The 23,024-nt window shown below is 36.0% G+C and overlaps 1 protein-coding gene across 4 annotated transcripts in view; it reads right to left on the reverse strand.

Annotated features, from left to right (window-relative positions):
- Shab (potassium voltage-gated channel shaker cognate b) overlaps positions 1-23,024 on the reverse strand; it is a 138,220-nt gene that overhangs the window by 25,720 nt on the left and 89,476 nt on the right. For 3 of the 4 annotated variants that reach the window (XM_087350348.1, XM_087350345.1, XM_087350346.1), the window contains exons 3-5: positions 13,875-14,721; positions 8,661-8,995; positions 2,819-2,902 (exon numbers count right to left, since the gene is read on the reverse strand). In XM_087350348.1, the coding sequence (XP_087206474.1) occupies positions 2,819-2,902; positions 8,661-8,995; positions 13,875-14,721 (1,266 nt within the window). The remainder of the gene's footprint in view (positions 1-2,818; positions 2,903-8,660; positions 8,996-13,874; positions 14,722-23,024) is intronic. The other variant, XM_087350349.1, reaches the window with a different exon arrangement.

Here is a 23,024-nt window from a genome sequence, read left to right on the forward strand (position 1 = left end):
TTTACCTCCAACCCATTTACTCTGAATATTGCTTTCACCTATCCACGATATTTACCGTGAAGAAGACAACTGTAATTGTCATCGAAACGCTAAAAGGATTTCAACACATAACTCTGCTCGGACCTAAAGCCGTTTAAGTTGGACCGTGGGATGTTCACAGGCGACAAAAGTTACCAAAAGGAGCACTTAAATAACTGAAAGAAAATTGTGAGTAAAGAACAGCAGATTAATACAATTAAGACATCTTAAGTACGAGAAATTTAAATCTGAAAATAGGGAGAAATTATTATGAAAACCCAACAAATAATTTTCGAAAAGAAGAAAGCGCCTGCTCTGTATGCATAGTAATAATAGTTCGTTCTGTTTCTGAGTAGCTGTATTTACAAACTAACACATTAAACGTGACGTGTAAGTAAGGCCTACCTCGCTCCCAACAAAATGGAAACGAGCCAAAACGTGCTTCGATATTCTTGGGAGCGTGATGCCAGTATCTATTGTATTTGGCTAAACGGCCTTCAAATTCGACTTGGCTTCATCGGACATACTTTAAAAGATACGTTGAATATCAACTGCGTAATTAGTTTCAACGAAATAACTTTGTTACAGTTAAGAGAAACACTAGTCTATCGTTTCAGAGTTATGTATTTTAAAATTGTTTCGTCCAGTTGTAAAAAAAACTGAAATCTCCTGGAAAGCCGAATTGAAACATACCTTGATTTCGTAACGTTTATATTAGGGGCACCGAATCCTAAGAATTCAGCTAAACTAGAAGTCCCAGATGCTGTTACATATTGAAACAATTTAACCAGTTTACTTGTGCAGTGTTGAATGTTCTTAGACATAAAAGTTCTGAGACCATACGTGACAATTTTATAAAAACTTTCGTCCCTGAAATGTGTTCCAGTACAACCGTCAATAAGCATGATGAAGATGATGTTATTTTGGATTCTGGCGCTGTGTGGACTGGTCGGTAGATGCTTCAGCCCTGAAGATGTAGACAGTAAAACTACCAAATTTCACTTCAAAAGGCAGAACACCAAGCATCGTATATAACACAGTCGTATATAACCAAAACGTGACGAACTGCCTCAAAAGAATTAATGTCGACGTTGGTCTTCTGGGTAGAAATGCCCTCTTATCCTCGGAATCGTTTTTATCCGCTTTGAAGTCCACATTGCGTTACAACCCATAAGAATAAAACGGACTTAATGACCGCAGTGAGAACCTCAAATCTCGCATAAAAAATAAAAACTCTAGACCCACAGCCGAAGGAACTAAAAAGGCGAGAAAAATTTAAAGTTCTCTAATCGGATACCAAAGGAATAAATAATGCTCCCACGTGACGTCACGATTTTCATTGGAGCGCGTACGAAGTGAACACAATAGGTTGGTGGCTTTGTATCACTCCGCACGATTAAAGCGATAGGCCTATTCATGCAGCATTCCTGAGTTTATGTACATGTCAAGAACATGGCTGCAGAATCTGTGTGAGGTCAAGAAAGACTAAAGAATTTAAACAGTACATAACATACATGGATTTGAATTGCCGTACTACAGAGATTCAGAACATGCAGCACAGAACATGCACTGATAGCATCCTCATGCAATCCTGGAACATTGGAAAGGACAGTACAGTACACATAAAGTTACACTGATAAACTTTCACTTAACTTGACATTAAATGTTTATGTGACACACTCTTAAGAGACAATTTTTTTTATAGTCTGATTACCTAAATTTTAGGAGCGATTTATTTTTGAATTTATGAATAATGTAATATTTTATTGGCGGTGAAATATAGCACAATGTAATTTAATTACGTTAAATATCATCAGACAACAAAAGTAAATTCATGTCAACAGCCTTAATTTCTTATAATTGCATGTCAAGTTTATGCCACTTTCAGACTTAATTAGACACTAGAAAAAGCATTTCTTTCTTGGTTGGTATATCTAAATGGTAATAATTACACAACCTAATAAAATAAATTTTGTGAACACAAGCATTTTTTAAATTTATCGGAAACACCTTTCGGTAGTTTAACTTCCAAATCGGTAATTATAATTTCTGAATTTTGGGATCGTGCTTAATTACGATATTTTAACTGAAGAACCACAGCGCATGACATGTTACTCGAAACGTACCTATATCAGCAGAGAATTACATATATAAATACAAGTCTAAAGTGCTCCACTGTTATCTTCTGAAGTGTTTTACACATTGTGTTTCACGCAACTGCCTCAGTATGTCAAATTTCAAACTAAAGTGCACAGGGCAAGAAATGGAGTTAAAACCACGTAATACAACAACATACAAAATAACTCCCAAACAAACATCGAAACAAATTTCGAATGTACTCATACTAATAACACATGCATATTAAATTTAGATATTAATTTTGTTAAATCACATTAATTAAACATAAGTTACAGTACTTACGTCACATGTGTTAAAATAAATCATCAAGAAATCACAGAAGCGCAGTGGATATTTTTAGAAAATATATCGGTCTATTTAACAGTACTGCTTCTTAAGAGTATGCGATTTATTATATTTATGGGATTCAAATTTTGAACATTCTAGCTTTCTTAATAATTCTTTGGCATGTTACAGATCAAATTTGGATTTAAACCATATTTCACACAGTCGTATTATCCAGTTCGTACACACTTCTAAGTCGTTTTGATACATACGGCTTCATTCAGTCAAGTCAAATTGTTGAGTGAAACACCAGTGCGCTATTCTAAGAATGCTTTCGTCTACTTATCTATTTCTAAGATACAAATAATATTTATAAAGAGGGAAAACGCAATACTACCTTCGAGGTGCAAAAGCAACATTCGAACTCACTAGGGAAATCATCAAGTTTCTCGAATTTCTTGTCGACTTTTTTGTTGTTGTCCTACAAAGAGAGATCGAAAGAAAAAAAAAGAAGTAGAGCAAGAAGACACTAAGAGACAGAAATAAGTAGAGACATGGGGGTACGAACACTGCATGGAAGAAAGAAGAATGTCACCTGAAGCTGATATAGTCCTCGGTACATAATTCTGAAGAAGAAAATTTGAGTGACTAAGAAAAATCTTCACGTAATTTTAATTTGTGCAAAATTAGCTTCAACTACTGAAGAAAAAAAAAACTGGCACTAGAAAAACTAATTTGATTGAATTACTTATCAGATTGTCATTTAGAAGTACAAAAAGACTTTTATAATGAAACATACATAAACGTGTGTGTTATGTACTCAGAATGACTTTAATATTCCCTTGAGACAGTCCAGTGTTGATAAATTTAATGTGGGTATTTTTTTACAGAGTATCCGAGAATTGAATATTTATCAAAAATGTTTAAGATTTATTCTATAACTGCTGTAATAAATCCCAAATGTCTTATTACAAAAAGAAAAGCGTTAATGTACTGAATCGAACCAATACACATTACATTTAATAAATTAGTGATAACTGAATGCATATGGTATTATTTATTTAGCACAATTTTAACATATAATGTAACGGTATCGTTGTAAAGTTACGCTTTAATTATGCGTGATATTAAAAAATATGTTGGTATTACAGACTCGAAGTTTTTCACAACGTTAGAGGACTGTGCGTAATCACACAGTTATTAAGTATTTGAAGAATAAGGAGAAATTTACAAACTGGTCCATACCTTAGACACTTTCTCTTAAAAGGATATTCAGTATTTGTATCGCTGGAAGCGTACATAAGTGTCTGCAAGGCAAATTATGAAATTCTTCATAAAACTGAGTGAATCACGAAGTTACCTGTGACACTAGATCATCTATATCATTACTAATTTGTCAGTACTAAAATAAAGAGTGATTATTTTTGGAAGCCATGTCGAATATTAAATGTACAGAATCAGTACATTTAATTAGAAATTGTATTAGTTGGCTTATTTAATTACAAATTATATTCGTAACAAACATTCAATAACAATTTTCTTAAAACCAAACAGCACATACACACATATATAACAGCAAAAATGTAATATTTTACATTCAGAGCAAGTATGTCACCACCAAACATCGCGGCGGAGTTATTAAAACTCCTGCTTCATATTCAGGAAGTCTACGCTTTACTAGCTCAGAGGTTCAGATCGACCTACGAATGCATGAATGTTTGCTGAATTGTGAAGTAAGTATAAATATGAAGAACTTTGCTTATCGGCATTGACATTATTTTACCAAGTCCTATGTTTATGCGTAACTTTAATTTTTGTGTGTTGTGAGATTATTTACAAACAGCAAATAAATTGGCGATTAAAATACTGCAATACTATAGAAAATTTGGAGGCTATAGTACAATTTCGGTTTCTTCTTATGAATTTCAGTGTGTGTTTTTATAACTTTGAAAATATCATTCTTATTTACTACGTGAACTTTAATTCTGGTTCATAAGATATGAATACATTCGATGTTGTAAAACTGAACTGAATTTAATAAGCATATGCGTAATGATTCGGTGTATAAGATAAAATTACGTGTGTTCTTACACATACACATACAAGGACAGACACGGTTAAACAAAAATTACATACTGTTTCAACAAGGATGTACTCAACTTTTTAAGAAGTGTATTTTACACGAGAAAACCTTTTTTATTTAAGCATTATTTATGAACTGGCATTCAGAATCTTAAGACAACTTTAAGAAACTCAATTCAAGAAATCGTGCTTTTATACCAGAACCACGTTTTGAACACCCTTGCTCTGAATTTTCCGACACAAATAACACAAATAACAACACTGCAAACATATAACAGAATTCGTTAAAGAAGGCGAGTTTAGGGCTATTACCATTCTACAGAGAGTAATAAATGTTCTGACATTGCAGTGTAAGTATGGAAGAAATTATCATGATGGGCATACGAAGAAACACGCCCAAGCAGGCACGACTATACTTACAGGTAAAGAGGTCATAAGACAGTTTATGAAGAGTGCAAGAAAGTTAGGTTAGGTCAGGTCAGGTCAGGTCAGAACAATCATTCTCGTGGAGCCACGGTCCTGTTGATGCTTCTCGAAAGCCACAGTTGAAAAAAACTGCTTCAACAAAGACGCGGTCATTCCGCCTAACTAACTAGATGGCTTAGGGAACCCGAATGTTCATCACCGAGCTAACCAAAGCCCTCCACCTGTCATTCTGCCTACTGCAGTGTTACCCATTACCTCAATTCAGAGACTGGCTTCAACTCTCTTATATTAACAGATACATAACGTGAATGCGTGAGAGGGTAAATGCAGCCACTGTAACCTAGGTAGAGTGCAAATAAATAACACTGACTGGCATGTCGACGTCATTGGTTAGATATAACTGTAACAGTGTCCGCACAGATGACAATACTAAAAGGCAGATTCTTGGAAACCAGCTCAAATAAGACATGACAAGTGTCACTTCGGCTGAAATTTTTTTATGATCTTCTATTTATCTATTTCAGATACTTATCTCGCTTATGCTTCAGATCTCAGATGATTGCTCAATTCTTACCCCAATTTACAATATAACCATTTCACTGTTGACTCCGAGTTCACTTTTCCTTACGAATTTTGTTGCAATATTAAACTTTCTTCAAATTTTCTTAAATATACATGTCATAAAAAAGGTGGTATATTCTCAATCTGAAAAGTGTACATAACCACAAAATTCTAACAGCATTCATAATAAAGATAGAATAATTTCCTTAGATTTCATTAAGGAAATAACATGAATTCCGCCATCTGAAATATCTGTATCAACATCTCTAACATCTCATTACTTTAACTCGCGTGTTCCTGAAGACAGGGACAATGGAAGCGTTGTTCATGCGCTGCGTTAAATGAAAGCTGTTACAAGAAGAACACTTCTAGTTTGAATTTTATAATGTTAAGTAAATCCAAAGCAAGTGAATTACATGCTCAAGAAAAAATGGGCAACGTTAATCGGTTAAAATCACACAAAATACACATGATTTGAAAGTTACGTTTTATAATACATAACTGTAACATAAGCATGTGTGATAAGCGTGTTTATGGCAGATAGAAAGCACAGACAAATCTTTTTCTTTGTGTCTTGAGCAAAATATTGCTTCCTGTCCTTTATCTTAGGGCAGCCGACCAGTTTCGGTCACTTTTACAAACAATTCTAATAAAAAAACATTGGTTTCTCGTCAAATAAACATTCGGAGATCGCCTGAAGACAGTAGCAACGCGACGTATTGAATCCACTAGCCGATTCCAACAGACGACTCAGTGGGATTACGTACGCATTTGCTTTATATGGCTTCAGAAAGGAAAACTCCTTGTTGAGACGGATGAAACATGAAAGACGCACCCGTAAAGTGAAACGCCGAATGAAATCCCAGATCCCAGAAGTAAAACCAAATAAACTTGTACCTCAGAACTGCCTTCGCCACCCATGCACTCAGTGGTGGATGTGGATCGAGCATTTTGATGAATAGTTTCATTGGAAAAAATATAAAATACTAACTCTGCTAAACATTATTTCGTAACTAAACTTTCGCATTTCATGGAGGAAAGACAGTATACACTTGAACCAGCACGAGACCCGGGTAATAAACGAAGATTGCAGCTTTATTTACAGTACAACAGCCAGGAAATCTCGTATCAAAATAATACGTCATAAATACGAACACTGCCGCCAAGAATGCAGAATTTAGATTTGTAATTGTAAAATCGACTTATGAGAAAATATTATGTCAGTGTCAGAGTGTCTTGAACTTTTTACCGAAGTGTACAATGAGTAATTATGTAACAAAAAAAAAAGAGGTTAAATTGAAAGGAAATTATATATTTTAAGTGAAAAATATGGATGCACAAGTACAAAGATAATGATAATTGACATAAAACAGAATATGAACAAAAGCAGGTCTGGAGCAACAATGTTATTTCACAAATACGTAAGTTGAAAATAATCACAAATATATACATCATTTTGGCAGCGACTGCGAGAAATTAAAAGCTTCTTCAACAAACAAAAAAATTGAGCATAAAATCTTGTGGAACAAAGGGCGTAAATAAAAACTTCTGAAAACGTACGTGTTACATATTTTTATGGAGTGCTACAAAAATACATGCTATATTAATAAAGTTCATTTAAAAGCACAAAGTCGTATGAAATATTTTAAAAGAACGGAGACAGCTAATTTTAATTAAACTGAAATTTAGTATGAAGTAAATATATGCACACAACATAAGCGTTAATAGTTTAAAAATAAATACTAACAGGCTAACTGCAATTAACCTCTGGCTTAAGATGGTTGTCTTCTAGGTTGTAGCTCCGTATGGTCTGGTAGAAATTTACAGCGTTTCAGAGATCCTTGCTGCCTCCATCATCAGGGCGATTCCCTGAGGACGGAGGGCCTCTGAAGTGTCGGTAAACATCTACCAGACTACACGGCGCTATATACCAGAAGACAGCCATCGAACTCACCGCCGTGAAAACCTGAAATCCAACTTCTGGATCCTTCTTCATGCTGTTCTTACTAGCCAACACATAGTTAAGGCAGCAATGAGGAGTCCATGCTCAAGATATGTACTGCAAAAAGCTTGAGGAAGTAACAGAAAGAAAGCAAGATGTGTGGAATAGCCAGTCACATCGCGGCATGGCATTTCAATAAGCAAAGTTAACATTAATTGTACCGCAGTTAAGAAATACTTGCTTTCAGACACTCCGTGGCCTTGCATTTCTGATAGACTTCGTGAACACCAATAAGAGACAAGCTAACATAAAATGGTATTAGTGTGATGTGATCAGATGATTGCGAGTGTAATTAATAGAATAAGCTGAGAATTAGCAACTTAACCATGAAAGTGCATTAAATTTAATTACATGCAATATTTGAATAAATTTCACGGACACCAAATACGAAGAGACATGAATGTTCCTGCAACCCTTACCGATAAAAATATTGTGCTTAATAATTCCTTTCCTCAGACTGAACAATTTCTATTACTTCTCGCTACACTCGCAATAAATCAGAATATGAAACAGGAGCCTTCCACTGAGAAGTTGGATTGTTCATTATACGAAGTTTTTCCGATTGATATATAACAAAGATTTGTTGACTAATGTCTGCGGCCGCATTTTGAAAAAGTTGGCCGAATCATGGTGGAAATTACAACCCGAAACTGCAAAAACAGTTTAAGGAAAATAATATTTAGCGTTTGGAATATTTTAGTGTCGTTCACAGCGAATCAATTGTAGTGTCAATATCGAATCTCAAATCATATATCGTTAGTATTTCTCGTCTTTTATCTTTTTCTGAAACACGTGAGATTTTTAAATATTGTTATTGAATGGATCGTGAATCTTATTTGTAACAAACGGTAGATCAGAGTTTATACCCAAAAATCGGTTCTATGTTCCTACTAGTATATTAAATTGGCATTAACATCCTGTCAGATATTTCATCCTCAAGCAACGATAAGAATCTCAACGGATTTAACCATTCAATACAGGGTGTAATTGGTATCACCTAGAGAATACTCCACTTCATCGATGTTGGTCTTCTAAGTTGTAACGTCGTGCAAACCTGTAGATAGATACCAACGTTTCGTACAAATATACTGCCATCATCACGGAGTTACAACTCAGAAATACATCCCTTACCCTCTTGCAACTGAGACGTACTACCAAGGCGGCTTACCGGAGAGGTGTAGCCCTCTGGAGAGCGCGTGAGTGGCTGGTGCTCGTCGGTCTGGGCCTCTGGTGATTCGTCGCCGAGTTGCGTCACCAGGGGCAGGTCGAGCAGAAGTTGCTGCTGCTGTTGCATCTGGGGCGGTGGAGGTGGACTGCTCAAGCCTCCATCAGGCCCAGTTGCTATAGGAAGACTCGGTGCAGGTTGGGAAGAGTTGCTTCGGCGATGTCGGCTAGGCAAGTGGTCGAAGTTGCGGTAGCATCCAACCTGCGTCGTCCGTCCAGTGGTACCGCTGGCGCTCTCGCCTTCCGTGCTGTTTCCATCAGTCTGGGGCACGTTGTGGCCTGGCGGGGGGCACTCAATAAGACACACACACACACACAATAACCTGATGTGGGGTGAGAGTTGGATGCACACCGCCCACTGTTCTCACTGCGGCATTTCGCTGTGTCTGCATCCGTCTCGGGGACATCTCCATTAAAAACAGAGGGCACACGAACAAGAAACAACCAAAGTTCATGCCACTCTGGAGAACTCGGGTAAGAACGCATTGTATACTGCACTAAATGTTTAATGTCACTGAAAGAAATAAAATTTCTTCGTGTGTCACTGCAGTTCTGTAGAATAACCCAGGTGTGCTAATGAACATTGCGTTTAATTCTGCTGCTACACGTATTTCAGAGTTTTGCTGCGTTGTGTTACGTTGCACTGTATACATATTATTAAGTTGTTTTGTCTGTGTTTGGTTCTTTCTACCTAAATAACCCACTGTGTTAAATTTAACGTGCTACAATGTGTAATTAATAGAGAAGATACTATTTAGTCTCTTAGAATATTAAAAGAAACGAAAAGATAACGTTTTGGTTCGATTAAGAACCTAATATTCGACGTTTAAATAAAACCTTATCGATTCTACGGTAGATATGTAATAAAAAACTGCATTTCCAGTCAGAGTTCTCCAGAGTCTCCTTTCCAGTGGCTGATACACAAGCAATGCATTCGCTTAGTTTGATGGAGATGTTAATACTTCTTTCCCTACAAACCGAAAAAATCCTCGAAAACAATGGCATCCCATTCTTTGTAATTACTAAGAATGGTTTGATTTTAAGGAATCGTTTGTATATGTTAAAAACAATAAAAAGAATTTAATATTACAAATCTGCGCTCTAACCAGCGTAATTTGAGTTAAATTTGTAAAATCTCTCCAGCCTCTGGTGAAGAATTAAGACAAAGAGAATTCACTCGATTGACAGCAGGCTGAACCTTGGGGCTTTTCTTCTAACAAGTGGGCAGACACTGTTCAGTTGCAGACCACATGCCCACTAGAAAAGTTCACAATACGAAAACAATACTGAGTAAGACCTTCCCTTATAAATATTTCGAAAAGTGGAAGCGAGCCTTCGTGAGGGTGGCATCCACTGTCAGAGTCTTTGATACGAATTTGACGGGAGTCTGGGGGGATCGTCACTCCTCGCATCGGCAATCAGAACGGACTTGTCACCTGGGAAAGACAGTACACCTTAATACTTAGACAGAAACGACAATATAGCTGCTTTTGTCCCGATGAATAGCCATTGCAGGGAAGTCTCCGAACCTCAAGATTATGCGAAAACATTACACAATTCTACAACTGCACAGTCAACTGACTGCTGGCCTCCATCAGCGTGTTTGGGACGTGTGCACGCAAATTTCGGGAGGAAGAAATTTAATATCACACACACACACACACACACACAATGTGTTGGTAAGCAGATACTTGTGTTCCATCTGTCGAAAAATCTGGAGAACATTCATTCCGCCTTTGTTACGGTATGGTCAGTGCGAGGTAACACTCCAAAATATTTCGGAAAGATATGACCTGGGGTTATATGTTCGAACTTTCATAAAATGGAAAGAATTTGATCCCTTTTCTATCCAACTATCTTTAAGGCACAGATTAAGTTGCATTTAAGTTAATAACAGCATATCTGAATACATTTATGTACAAAATATTTTTTACTTTGTCAGTACATACTGCATTGATGTTAAAGTTGTCCCATATCTGGAATTAATTTTGTCTCTCGGGCATTTAATAAAAGAGTTACCTTAATTTCTTGGGGAGTCAGCCTCACTCTTCTAATAAAACTGGTATAATTCACACATGTTTATCAGAACATTAAGAACATGCTTACAAATAAACAAAAATAAAGGTTACGTTTATAAGGATTACAAATCATAAAGAGAAAGTGTGGAATTTGGCTACATCGCGAGGTTCGTAATACTACCGTCTGTATGATTTGGTATGCATGATTCTCTATACTATGGACATTTGAAACAAACATTTCTTAAGACAACAGAAGGGGAGAAGTTATTTTTTTCTTAGCACAAAAAGACTCATCGTATGGAAATATGTACGCAGCTGAGAACATGTCTTTTTCAAATATCTATAAATTAAACATAAATGTAATTTTTATTGTAATGAAATTTAGTGGTTAGGCTCAAATTCAGTTTTATTAAATTCTCCACAGTCGCTGTTAAAATTAGAAATATACAGAGGTATGAAGAATTTATTCGTTAAATGAAAGAGTATACGACCACAGAAGAAAATGGCTAAACCACTTACAAAGGATGGACAGATAAGAATCCCAAAATGTGCCCTTCAATGCAAACTAAAAGAATATGCAGACAGGAAGACTATCAAAGATGATGATGACGTAGGAAGAGATTTAAGGCTATTTCACATAGTCAAAAGCAGAATGAGCTGCAGAAAGTGATGAAAAATCACATGAAGATGTGAAAAAGCTTAATTTCTTTTAAGAATAATGAGTGCAATACGGCAGAATGTTAATGTATAATAGTGAAAGTTATGTATAAGCTATATATAATTACATTTCGTAATCATTAATTTAAAAGTTTTGTTTTAAAACAATTATTAGAAAGATGTGGGAACTACAAAATGAACTTAAAAAAATACAGAGAAAAGGCAATTAGTGTGATATGAGGACATTAGACGAAGGCAGCAGGATGATAATCGAAGAGAATGTTGCACTGGTAATCTGCGGAGAAGAGAAATCGTACACACCACAGAAGAAATTGGAGAAGTATGTGGAAAGAACCATGGGATCCAGAGGACTACCAGAGAGTATCTGGGAAGACAGGGATAATAGACGAGTGTGGAACAAGGAGATACTCGTACTGCATCCGACAGATATTAATTTGTACCACCTGTTCTCACGCAATATAACCTGAAATCACTTCAAGATGAGCAGGCTTTTAATTATATTTGTAGGCAGTAAACATCTGAAAGTTAGGAAAGTTACTGATTCCCGTTCTTTCCAAAAGATAAACCACAAGTTCACCTAAAATTCATTTCAGAATATTGCTTACTAAAAAAATACACATTTTTAAACAAAGTTCTTTGTTTAAACAGAGCCTCAATATTGGAGCTGAATCTTGCAGATGAACAGATACACGTAGGATGGATAATAAGTACATTAAAATATATTTTACAGATAATTAAAACAGTGTACACAATTTATGACAGCCTCGTTAAGGTCTGTAGAGGTGATCATTAGAATTTTACATGGAATGTGAATGGCTGAGACATCTTTATAAAACTGCGGTCACGTGTCATGCGTTATATATCTTTTTATTAAGGCGTTTATAAAATCTGTAGGCTAAGTATTCTGGAGTTACACTAACACACGCTTATATTTTCTTCGAATTGGCATCTTCTAATAACATTTAAACTCTTATTTTAAACATATTTCTGTCTATTCCTTCACTGTATAAACTCTGAAGCCGCTGACGACGAGGCAACCTAACCTACAAAACCATTTTGTATTTTATCGTATTTACGTAATTATCCACTATGAAATAAACCATTATAATTATTAATAAGCAAATAGGTTTGTGTTTTCACAATTCAATTTTTCTCAATATTAAGAAATGTAAGCTTACAATAGAAATAATTAATTTACTACTACGTCCTTGGAGAAGAAATACATTGTATTAGTTGCGTCACAGAACTAGTACAATTCTTATAATTATATTACTTTTAAAGCATGTCGTAAGTGATCACGAGCAGCACCGAATAATTGTTACATTCACTTCAAGTGTTTCACAGCGCATATCAGAGGCGACACAGACCTTTTATTAAAAACGAATAAGAAAATTATGGGCTATATATAGGTACAAGACGCCGAATTAAATAATGAGCACAAAAATATCACGGGCAGTGTCGCGGTTCAAACAGTCGACAAGAACGTTAGTAAAATTCGTGTCAGCAGAGCAATACAATACACGAGCAGTTTGTTTTAGACTTTAGATATATTTAGCGTGCGTAGAAAACACATTAATACGAAAGTCACACACGTGCATACTTTTTAGTGACACTTGGATATTTAGAAATAACACGGTTAGGGATGTTTTATAAACTATAACATTTTAACGACGTTCATAACAGAAGTTGTAGATTAATTATTTTTGTAATCAGTCACCGTTTTTTTTAGAATTTCCTTACTAAGTCAGGATGCAGTATTAGTATGTGCGAAGCAGCAGGGAGGTAGACTGAAATGTAATCAAGGGACAGTTGAAAGTGGCACAGATGATAAATTAGTTCTAGAAAATGTTGATACAGTTTGATTTGAAGAAAATGTAATATCAGACCCTCTAAGCAAAGGACCATGCAAGTTAAGTGCAGTTAAATGGGGTGCTTTTTCCATAACATCTCTTGTTGAGAAGATAATATACAACTGAAATTTTTCAATATATGACAATAAACAAATTAACAAGTAATTGTTAGTATATATTAGTTTGAAATTAAAATGTTAACACTGATAGCTTACTAAATTTGATTTCTATTATTGGAACAACGTATGGAATATATTTGAAAATCTGAGAGCTTACAAGGCGCACTCAAGTTTTTATAATTAAAACATTCGATAATCAGTCTCAAATACGTCACTAAATCCAATCAGTGTTTCAAGAACGTGTCCATCGATACAAAATGCGACGTTACATGGGTTTATATATTTTCTTAACTCATATAAGAATGGTGCATAAAATTTTTTGAATATAAACCATGCATGCAGTTAAAATGCCAAGGGATACTCACACACATGTAGACTTTTCTGCAAGATCGGCTGGATATTTTAACATTCAAGAAGCAAGAAGAGGTAGAGATGAAGTGAGACGCGTGTGGAACACCACCAAGGCCGAGACGTGTGATTCCAAAGCACTCACCTGTGTCCACAATGACGTCGATCAGGTCCATGCTCTTGGCGAAGGCGTCCCTCAAGTTGATGTGGTGGAAGGACACGATGCTTCCCTCCCGCTTGGCACGTTCCAAGGCCTCCCGTCTCTTCAGTGCCTTTTCTCTTCTCATCTGGTTCTTGTAAAACTCCGCAAAATTGTTTACGATGATGGGAATGGGTAGCGCAATAACCAGGACCCCACAAATGCAACAGACACTTCCTATGACTTTCCCCAGCGGGGTTGTCGGGTAAATGTCCCCATAGCCAACTGTAGTCATGGTGATACCAGCCCACCAAAACGTCTCAGGTATACTGATGAATTTAGTATCCTTTTCCTCTTTCTCTGCGAAGTAAGCGAGACTCGAAAATATGAGCACGCCCATGGCAAGGAAAAGCATGAGGAGACCAAGTTCCTTATAAGAGTTTCTGAGCGTGAAGCCAAGACTTTGAAGACCCGTGGAGTGCCGGGCCAGCTTCAGGATTCGAAGAATTCGCATGATCCGGAAGATTTGGACCACACGACGCACGTCTTGAAACTGATCCGTCGCGTTCTTGTTGGTCTCGAGAAGGAACAAGGACACGAAGTAAGGCATGATGGCCAAGAGGTCAATGACGTTGAGGCCACCTTTAAAGAACTTCCACTTGTTTGGGGAAGCACTGAAGCGGAGGACGTATTCAAGCGTAAACCAAGTGATGCACACCGCCTCGACCATCGCTAGTTGAGGATTGTCCTGAAAGTTGCCCTTTTCGTCATTCACCTGAAGGCTGGGGATGGTGTTGAGCGTCAATGCGATCGTCGACAGTACAATAAACAGGATGGAGATGACGGCTATCACCTGCAACCGGCACAAAGGGGATTGAGCTGAGCTGAACTGAAGGGATAGGTCAGCGTCTGAACCGCTTCAAATATCAACTGACGCCTCTGCATGACCTGACACAAAATACCATCGCTTTATGTTTTACGTGTAACATGTTAATTTAGGCAACGTCCGACGGAAATTCAATTGCAATTAAAAGTTTTAAATGTGTTTATTATTAAAATATTTAAAATTATTATAATATGGACTTATAAAAATATTGAATAAAATGATATGTCGATAAAAAATATAGAAGAAACGATAAATCGTGATGTGAGGAAGAGGTAAATCGAGCAAAATACGTCTTGCGGTAAGAAGTGAAAATTGGACAAGACTATTAAGAAACAAGAAATAAGTCAAAGAAGCGAGAATAATTCTCGAAAGCAATAAAGCATGTAATCAAGTTTGTTGAATATCAAAGCCGAGACCGAGCTATAACTGGACAATAGCAAAGCGTAATGTTTGTGCCATGAGACTTCGTAATGCCAAAGCAATACAAGTAGTAATCGCAACGATGGACAAAATCAAATTTGTAATGTACCTGAATTATATTTAAACCCTCCCTGAATTAATTAAACCTAAGAAGGTGCTGTTATTTAATATAAAATACTACGGCAAGTTCAGCAACTATCATAACAAACTACAGAGTAAGAATTGCTAAGTGCTGAATAACCAGTGTGCACCTGAGGTCTAAGCATAATAGAGAATTATTTGCGAAAATATTACGTTAACATGGGGTAACTGAAAGTATGTCGACTGTAGTAAAGCTGAGGCAATACCCAGACCTAAGTTTGGAAACAAATATTTGAAGGGCATTATTCATGTGGGCATATTTCCATACGATGTGACAAAAAGGGACAGAAGTGTGAAGGGGGGATCCTGATGGTTATACTTAGGAAAACCATGCTTCAGATGGATGGAAGAAGGAACAACATATTCACGGAAATATTTACAGTGACGCAGACAGGAATAACAGCAAGTTGAAGACTCAGACATGGAAAAAACAACCATTCTCCAGATAGAGACAGAGAAGAAGAAGAAGAAAAAGAAGAAGAGGAAAAGAAAACAGAAGTAGAAGTTTTCCAATGATCGTGCTTTTGCAGATAGTTCTTCCACAACAATAGAGCTTCATGCTTTTATATCAATATACAAAGATATTATTAGTACACATAAAACACATTCCATATCCCTTAAAGTCTCATTGTTTGGGAACAAAATATTAGTAATAAAAAGAAGATATTACAGTAATATTAGTGACGTAAAAATGCAAAATTAGGGACTGTTGTGAGTCACAGAAAGATCAACAGCGGAAGCAGCAGGCAATTTCGCATTCAGCACTTTTCCCCACCCCTCAACATTTCAGTATTTGTCAGCACTGGGAATCCCAGCAAGGCGCCGACAGCTGTTCGGTCTGACGCCATTTCGTGCACTGTCACCAGTTTCGCAGCACAGAATTTTCAATTAAATAACTCTTAAACGTTGGTCAAATTTTGCTTTCGCAACCAAACTTAAAAACGTGCATGTATTTTTTGATTTCCTTAGTGTACAAACGTTCAATACGTACTTCATATATTTAAATTAGTAAATATTACGCATCTATCTTTCATATTAACGACGACGAGCATAATAACAATGTTCCGATAGATGAAAGGCCGTATAACATTACAATTTAAGACAGAGAACCTTTTCATATGTCTTCAAAATATGATAAAGTGGTTTAATGGTATATTAAATAAAAACAAAACGAAATGTAACATAATTATCATTATTATAAATTTTATTACAAAATTTAACATAATAGTTGGTCATGTTTTCCGCGATTTTAAAGTTTAGAAGTAACCAAAAATTCCATTCCGCGATTTTAAAACTTAGAGGTAACCAAAATTTCCACAAATCACAACTCTGTTTTATATGTTAAACAATATATCCCTTAGTTTTAAAACAACTGTTTCGGAAGGAATACGCTACTCTTCTCAGAGTATAATGCAACCGACATTGTTCGTCGTGATGAAATGTGTGTCCTGTAACAAGCGAAGCAGAAACTTCCTAATGACGATCACACGCAATGCTTGGCCATTATACATTATTCAACAAAGTAAATTGGAATATAATTGCACAGACCTCGCTGATAGTTATCTGTAGATACGGAAGGAATTTCATGCTGCCATAGCAACTGTTAATAAACCAGACGTTGAAGGCACTGCATTTCCCTTCTTATATTTATTTACGAGTTACAGCGTGTAATTTTGATTTAATCGCACATCAATATTTCAAAACAACAGCTGAGCAAAATTCTGTTATTCGTTTTAATGAATCGTAACTGTATCTAACTTAAAGGGAATTGTGAATAAGAAATTAATTCACCTCTCAGCCTGAAAATTCTAATAATTTAATGAGCATGTATCCTTGACCTTCATATCATATACACAATTTTCGCAGTCCGACGATTGGCCTTAGTATTTTAGTATTATTTAAGGCAGACATTTTAAGATGCTTTTAATGTTTTGCAGCTAAAAAGCTTTGTATAACACACATCACACACATTCATTATTTAAGATTATAATTATGCATTTCATGTGAAGTTTTATTTTCTCTCTCTAATATGACTTATTTTTATTAATACGAGGGGGAGGAGACTATGTCTCTACGAAACTACGGCCCCTAATAGACACATTATTCAATCCCAAATAATATATAGGAGCAAATGTACAGCAGCGGTAGAATGATACTGACAGGAGAAACTGAAAGACTCAAACCTGCCCATTTGTCCAACATAAATCCCAAATGGACTGTCTGCCTTGGGCTCTAATCCGGACTTTAGCGATGAAAAGCCGTCGATTAGCCATCTGAATTACGGCACAGCCTGTTATGACTTACACGAATATTCACCACAACTGTAATTCATCCGTTCACCAAGATTAATGAATATATTATAATAATATCAGATATTTCATTTTAAGATTTGAGATTGTCATGGTGACGCCAACGTAAACAGTGTTGCAGTTCAAGATGCAAGCATTAACAGGTTTTGTGTTGCCTATGTTCACAATTTTAGGGACTTTCTGAAAAAGTAAAAAAAAAAGTATAATAAAACCAATTTTCATCTGACGCTTTACTGCAACTACCGGTTCAATTTCATGCCTTGTTTATAAACACCTGAAGTATAACATAATATTTTACCTCCCACAAATGAAAATATAAATTCTGAACGCATTATTTTCTTATGATAAAAATTCGAAAGGCCATATTGGTATTTTTGAATAAGTTAAGTTAAAGATTATGTAATTATGAAATTAACTCATAGTACTGACGAACGCAAAGAGTGTCGGAAACTTCCCAGGCATATTAAAATGCAGCTGGACTATGCAACATGCAGTCTTTTTCAGTGTTTCAATAGATTGTAGATTTTCGCGTCTGTGCATACTGCACACTATAACTTATGTGGCGCTGTGCTGTTTCAACGGCATTCGCCATTTGGCACGAACACAATGCACTTGGAAGTGGATTGAAATCTGAACTGTGTCTGGTCTCTTTAATAAATGGACTTGGCTAAAATCCACTTACAATTTTATCGGAGCAAGCCCCAGTTACATCTCTGCAATGTTTTTACATGTACGTACTTTTTATCGCAAACTTATACGTAGTTCAGACTTATTTCGCCTCAAAATGTGAAAAAAACGCAAGATTAATTTAGACAACCAATGCGGGGAAAACACGTCGATTGAATTCATATTTGTTGCAGACAAATTGATTAATCACTGAAGCTACAATCTTCGTAAGAAAAAAGGATCTGAATACTATTACCAAAACTACATTGTTATCCTAATCAAATTTACTGCAAATTAATACTGACAGAGAAGATATGGCATTCTGACTCATCACAACGTGTGTGTAGAGGCCAGTTATATAAAAAAGTCACATGCCCTAAAAGTGTCTAAACTTGTGAGCATGAAAATCAGTATGTGAATGCTGAAGTATGAACTTAACTCAAATAGGGATGTCCCATTTAACTGGAATCCACAATGACAGCATGTCACCGAAGCAGTAGCGGACATAGCTAGTACCTGGGTCCCAAATTACGTGGGACGCTCTGCATATGTGTGTACTTAATGTCGAGAATACAAAACAATACAGCGTTAATCACTTTTGAAGAAGTCCGTTTACAATGGAGAACCCTGATAGAAGACCCAAAATGAGCATAGTTTACTCTATTTATATATATATATATATATATATATATATATATATGTGTGTGTGTGTGTTTAATGGCCTACCAAACAGATAACCATTTCGTGAATTGTGTGTGAGTAAGATTTCCTTAATTTTCGTATGTGTGAATATTAATCGGTTTAATTTACTGGTATCGTAGAGATTTTAAATACCGGATAAGAACCAGAGCCCTCATGCGGTGGGTCAATGTGCCTCGCCAAATACATATAATAACAGTGTGTCATTTTAAAATTTCGATTTCATTTCTTGTTTGCATAATATCTCCTGTAGACAGTAACGAATTAATGCAAAACTAGACAAGATTCATAATGCTAAAAAATTATTAATGCGACACAACATATAAATATAAGCAAATAGACGGATGTAGGTTAAATATGCAAAATTCGATACACGGTTATTTTGGCTGTTCCATGAATGTTTGGGAGCTGAGTATCGAGGTCAAAATTATTTTTGTATAAAGCGGGAAATAATATCTAATAAATATTTCAAAAAAGGTACCATGTCTGAATAATGCGTACTGGCATTATTATTGAAATGGCTGGAAACTGGTGACGTAATGCGAAGGAGATGACGTCACGTTGGAGCCGGCAGTGCGGTGCTGAGATCGCCGTTGAAACTGTCCCGCTAAGCCGGAGGTATCCAGGGTGGCATCAGGTTGTTGCAACTGCCCCTTCGCCATCATCAAGCTAAACGGCAATCACACCGCATAACACCGACTCCATCAGTCGCTGATAGTGGAGCGGCTGTGTAAGTCTAATGGTGGTGTGTTAAACATTCTGGCAACAAACAGCTTTCTTTAATCACGATGCATACATGTTTTGTGCTTTGACTAATCTTGAATCTTCTTATTTGAGGAACATGATGACAAATGATAAATATGAAGAGGGCACATCTATAAAGAAAAGAATTCGCTGTGCAGAGCAGACAATAAAAAAGAAGAACAAGTAATGATAATAACACCATTCTGTGTTTGTCTTTCATTAAGCCATTGTTATTACTTACCGCGTGATGGAGTCTACCCTGACTGACAGATGATACAAAATTCACCAGATTTACTCTCATATGTGAGACATTTTGTAAACTGGATTCAGGAAGCCACGTTATATTCCGTAATCCCACTAGCTGCCCACATAACAAAGCCGATAGTATATTATTTATTGTTACAGCAGAAAGAAACGAGACACCTTTATTATTTGATCACAGCTGTATTCCGATTGAAAATTAAATACTTCAAAGCAAAGTCTCTATGTTTAATCATGAAATAATCCCACGTTTTCAGTAGCGTACTAATTTTTTAAACCCTTGTCAACACATAATCTTCATACTAAAAACATACACAGTTGCTAATTCATGATACGGTATCTAACGATAATTTAAGAGATTAAGAAAGTTAGTACATTACAAACAAACCTAAACTTGTTCGATTTTTATGGATGAATAGTCAATTTCAGTCTCAAGTAATGAATTATACCATAAACGCGTGTTTTAACGTGAATGACCACTTCTAATTCTTTCTGTTATCATTTTTAGGAACGAAAAGTAATCTTCTTTCACCCTTGCCACTTTTAGAATCTACGCTTGTATGCAGAAGGTTAAAAAACAAAGGTAGCTCATATGAATAAAATTGTAAAACTTTGGCTTTTGGGAATGATTCACGTGGAACGGTGAAGGTTTCTTGACGGCAAACATTGAAGTTGCCATCTTTAAGGATATCTTTTTGGGCGAATTCAAAAACGCTTATATGAATCAGGCAGTGGGCGGTTAGTGGGTGGTAAAAGTTATTTGACGAACAGAGAATAAGAATAAATTAGATTATTTCATATTATAAATATTTCTAAATAACATTCAATGGGAGGTTATGTAAATTAAACATCTATTTTGATTTTGATACCTCAACAAAATTATTTTACACATTAAAGTAAATTACACTTTGTCAGATTTCAGAGTTAGAAGCGATGAACACTTTTATATGTAGACATATGATGTAAGTTATATACATCACATAGATAAACTTTAATTTTTGCTGATAACAAAGAGGGAAATAAGTTTAATCACTCGTTAGGATAACCGAACATAAAAGCCGGGGTAAGGTTGGACAAAATATTTCAGTTCACACAAAATGCAAATATGTGGTTCTTAGAAAATATCGTGGGGAATACGAAAGACGCAAGTTTTATTACATTCTGCATCTTTCGTGTTTTTTACAGCTGATGTTATAATGTCATCGAACTTTCATGAATATCAATAGAACAAAATTTTACGTTTAATGTTGTACATTATATGACAGCTTATCAGAGATCTCATGGTTCAAAACAGCCACCGACTGGATTAACCGACGATGTGAACTGATAACATCAAACGATACAGTCATTTTCGCACGCTCAGAGTACTCGATGTTTATAAAGAAAATAAAGAAAAATTAATAAAATAATCACATGACCTTGTGTCTCATCCAAAGTCTACTTTACACAAAAACGCTCCAAAAGATGGTTTTTAGAAACAATGATTGTTGCAATAACTTGAACAAGTAGGTAACATACCACTAGAGTCTTCTACAAACGTATACCCAAGTGGTCATCAAATTTTGTGATAACGCAATGCTTCATTATCAATTATGGTTAAAAATGAATCCACCTGAAACCTCATGAAGTAAAAAGATAATGTTCCAATAGTGAAAGAATTCGTATCGAAATTTGTGGCAATCTTTTAGGTTAAAAATTATTCTGAATAAAGTCGTTAGTGTATTGCATTTACAAAATGTAGATTTAAGCCACTACACAAAGCTTGGAAGTAAACTGCATTTCGATTGCACTGAGAAAATATTCATTTCCTTCTGAACTCTCTACTTGTAAGTCGAACGTATACAAAGAGAAAAAAGTTCAGAATACAAGAAAGACGAACACAGAAGCGGTAATGTAGGTGTACAGTAGAAACCAGCAAATGCCCACTGAGCTGGTAGCCTGCACGAGAAGCGACTGGTCTACTTAACGTCCAACATTTACATATTGTACACTCTGTACATGACCACACACCACTCTGGCCCGAGGGCCACGACACACAATTAAGGGACACTGCTCGCAAACAGAACACACAATGCCACATCTATTGCTCACTCCACATTCCTCGAAACTCACTGGCTCAGCTATTTGGCATCTCACATCACTGTTCCAGGAAGTCGTCAGCTTACTTCCGAGAAAATATTTTTCTCTCTACTACATTTTCCCATATTTCCATTATTATTTGTTTAAATATATTTTAATTAACAACTGTAAACAGAATTTTATAGGAGAACGTCAAATTACCAAATTTTACAATGAAATACATCAATTCCTACTGACGTTTTAAAGCTACAACTAAGTACAGAAACTGAAGTGTTTTATTTTACTACGAGGCCAAAATTTATGACCTAACTAGGAGTTCATGAGAAGCTAACAGACCCTTAGCTGGTCAAAAAATTTCCCGCCTTTATAGAACTCGAAGGCTCATTATCGTGTTTACAAGAACCCTTCACTGCAGTGCCCTATCCTGAACTATATCAATCCGCATATAGTTCCATCTACACTTATGTCTCTCAAATGGCCTATCTCCTTCCCGGTTCGCGACTCCCTTCCGGGAGGCATTTCTCATCCCTTTCATACGGGCTGCATGCCTACCTGTCTCACAGACCTGATCTAATTATCCTAATAATATTTAATGAAGGGTAAAAATTATGAAGGCCCTCATTACGCAGTTTTCCTCAGCGTATCGTAACTTTCTCTCACTTAGGCCCCAAATTATATCAGCACCCTGTTCTCAAACCCTAAGTCCACATTATGTTCCTTCCTTAGGGTCAAAGATGACCTATCACGCCCATATAGAACGACAAATAAAATTACAGTTTTTTATATTTTTATTCACTTTACGTTCTCAAACAGCTTGAAAAATCGATAAAGAAATTAAACGTCCTATATTTGAAGGAATATTAACTGAATGTGTTACAAACATATGTTAATTGCATTTCCTTCATGTGGATCTAATGTTAAATTCATACTATTCGATATTTGCAGTGTAAT

Source organism: Zootermopsis nevadensis, unplaced genomic scaffold (genome assembly GCF_977971745.1).
Source record: "Zootermopsis nevadensis isolate Lab colony 2312 unplaced genomic scaffold, Znev_1.0 Znev_ptg000017l, whole genome shotgun sequence".
NCBI classification, from domain to species: Eukaryota; Metazoa; Arthropoda; class Insecta; order Blattodea; family Termopsidae; genus Zootermopsis; species Zootermopsis nevadensis.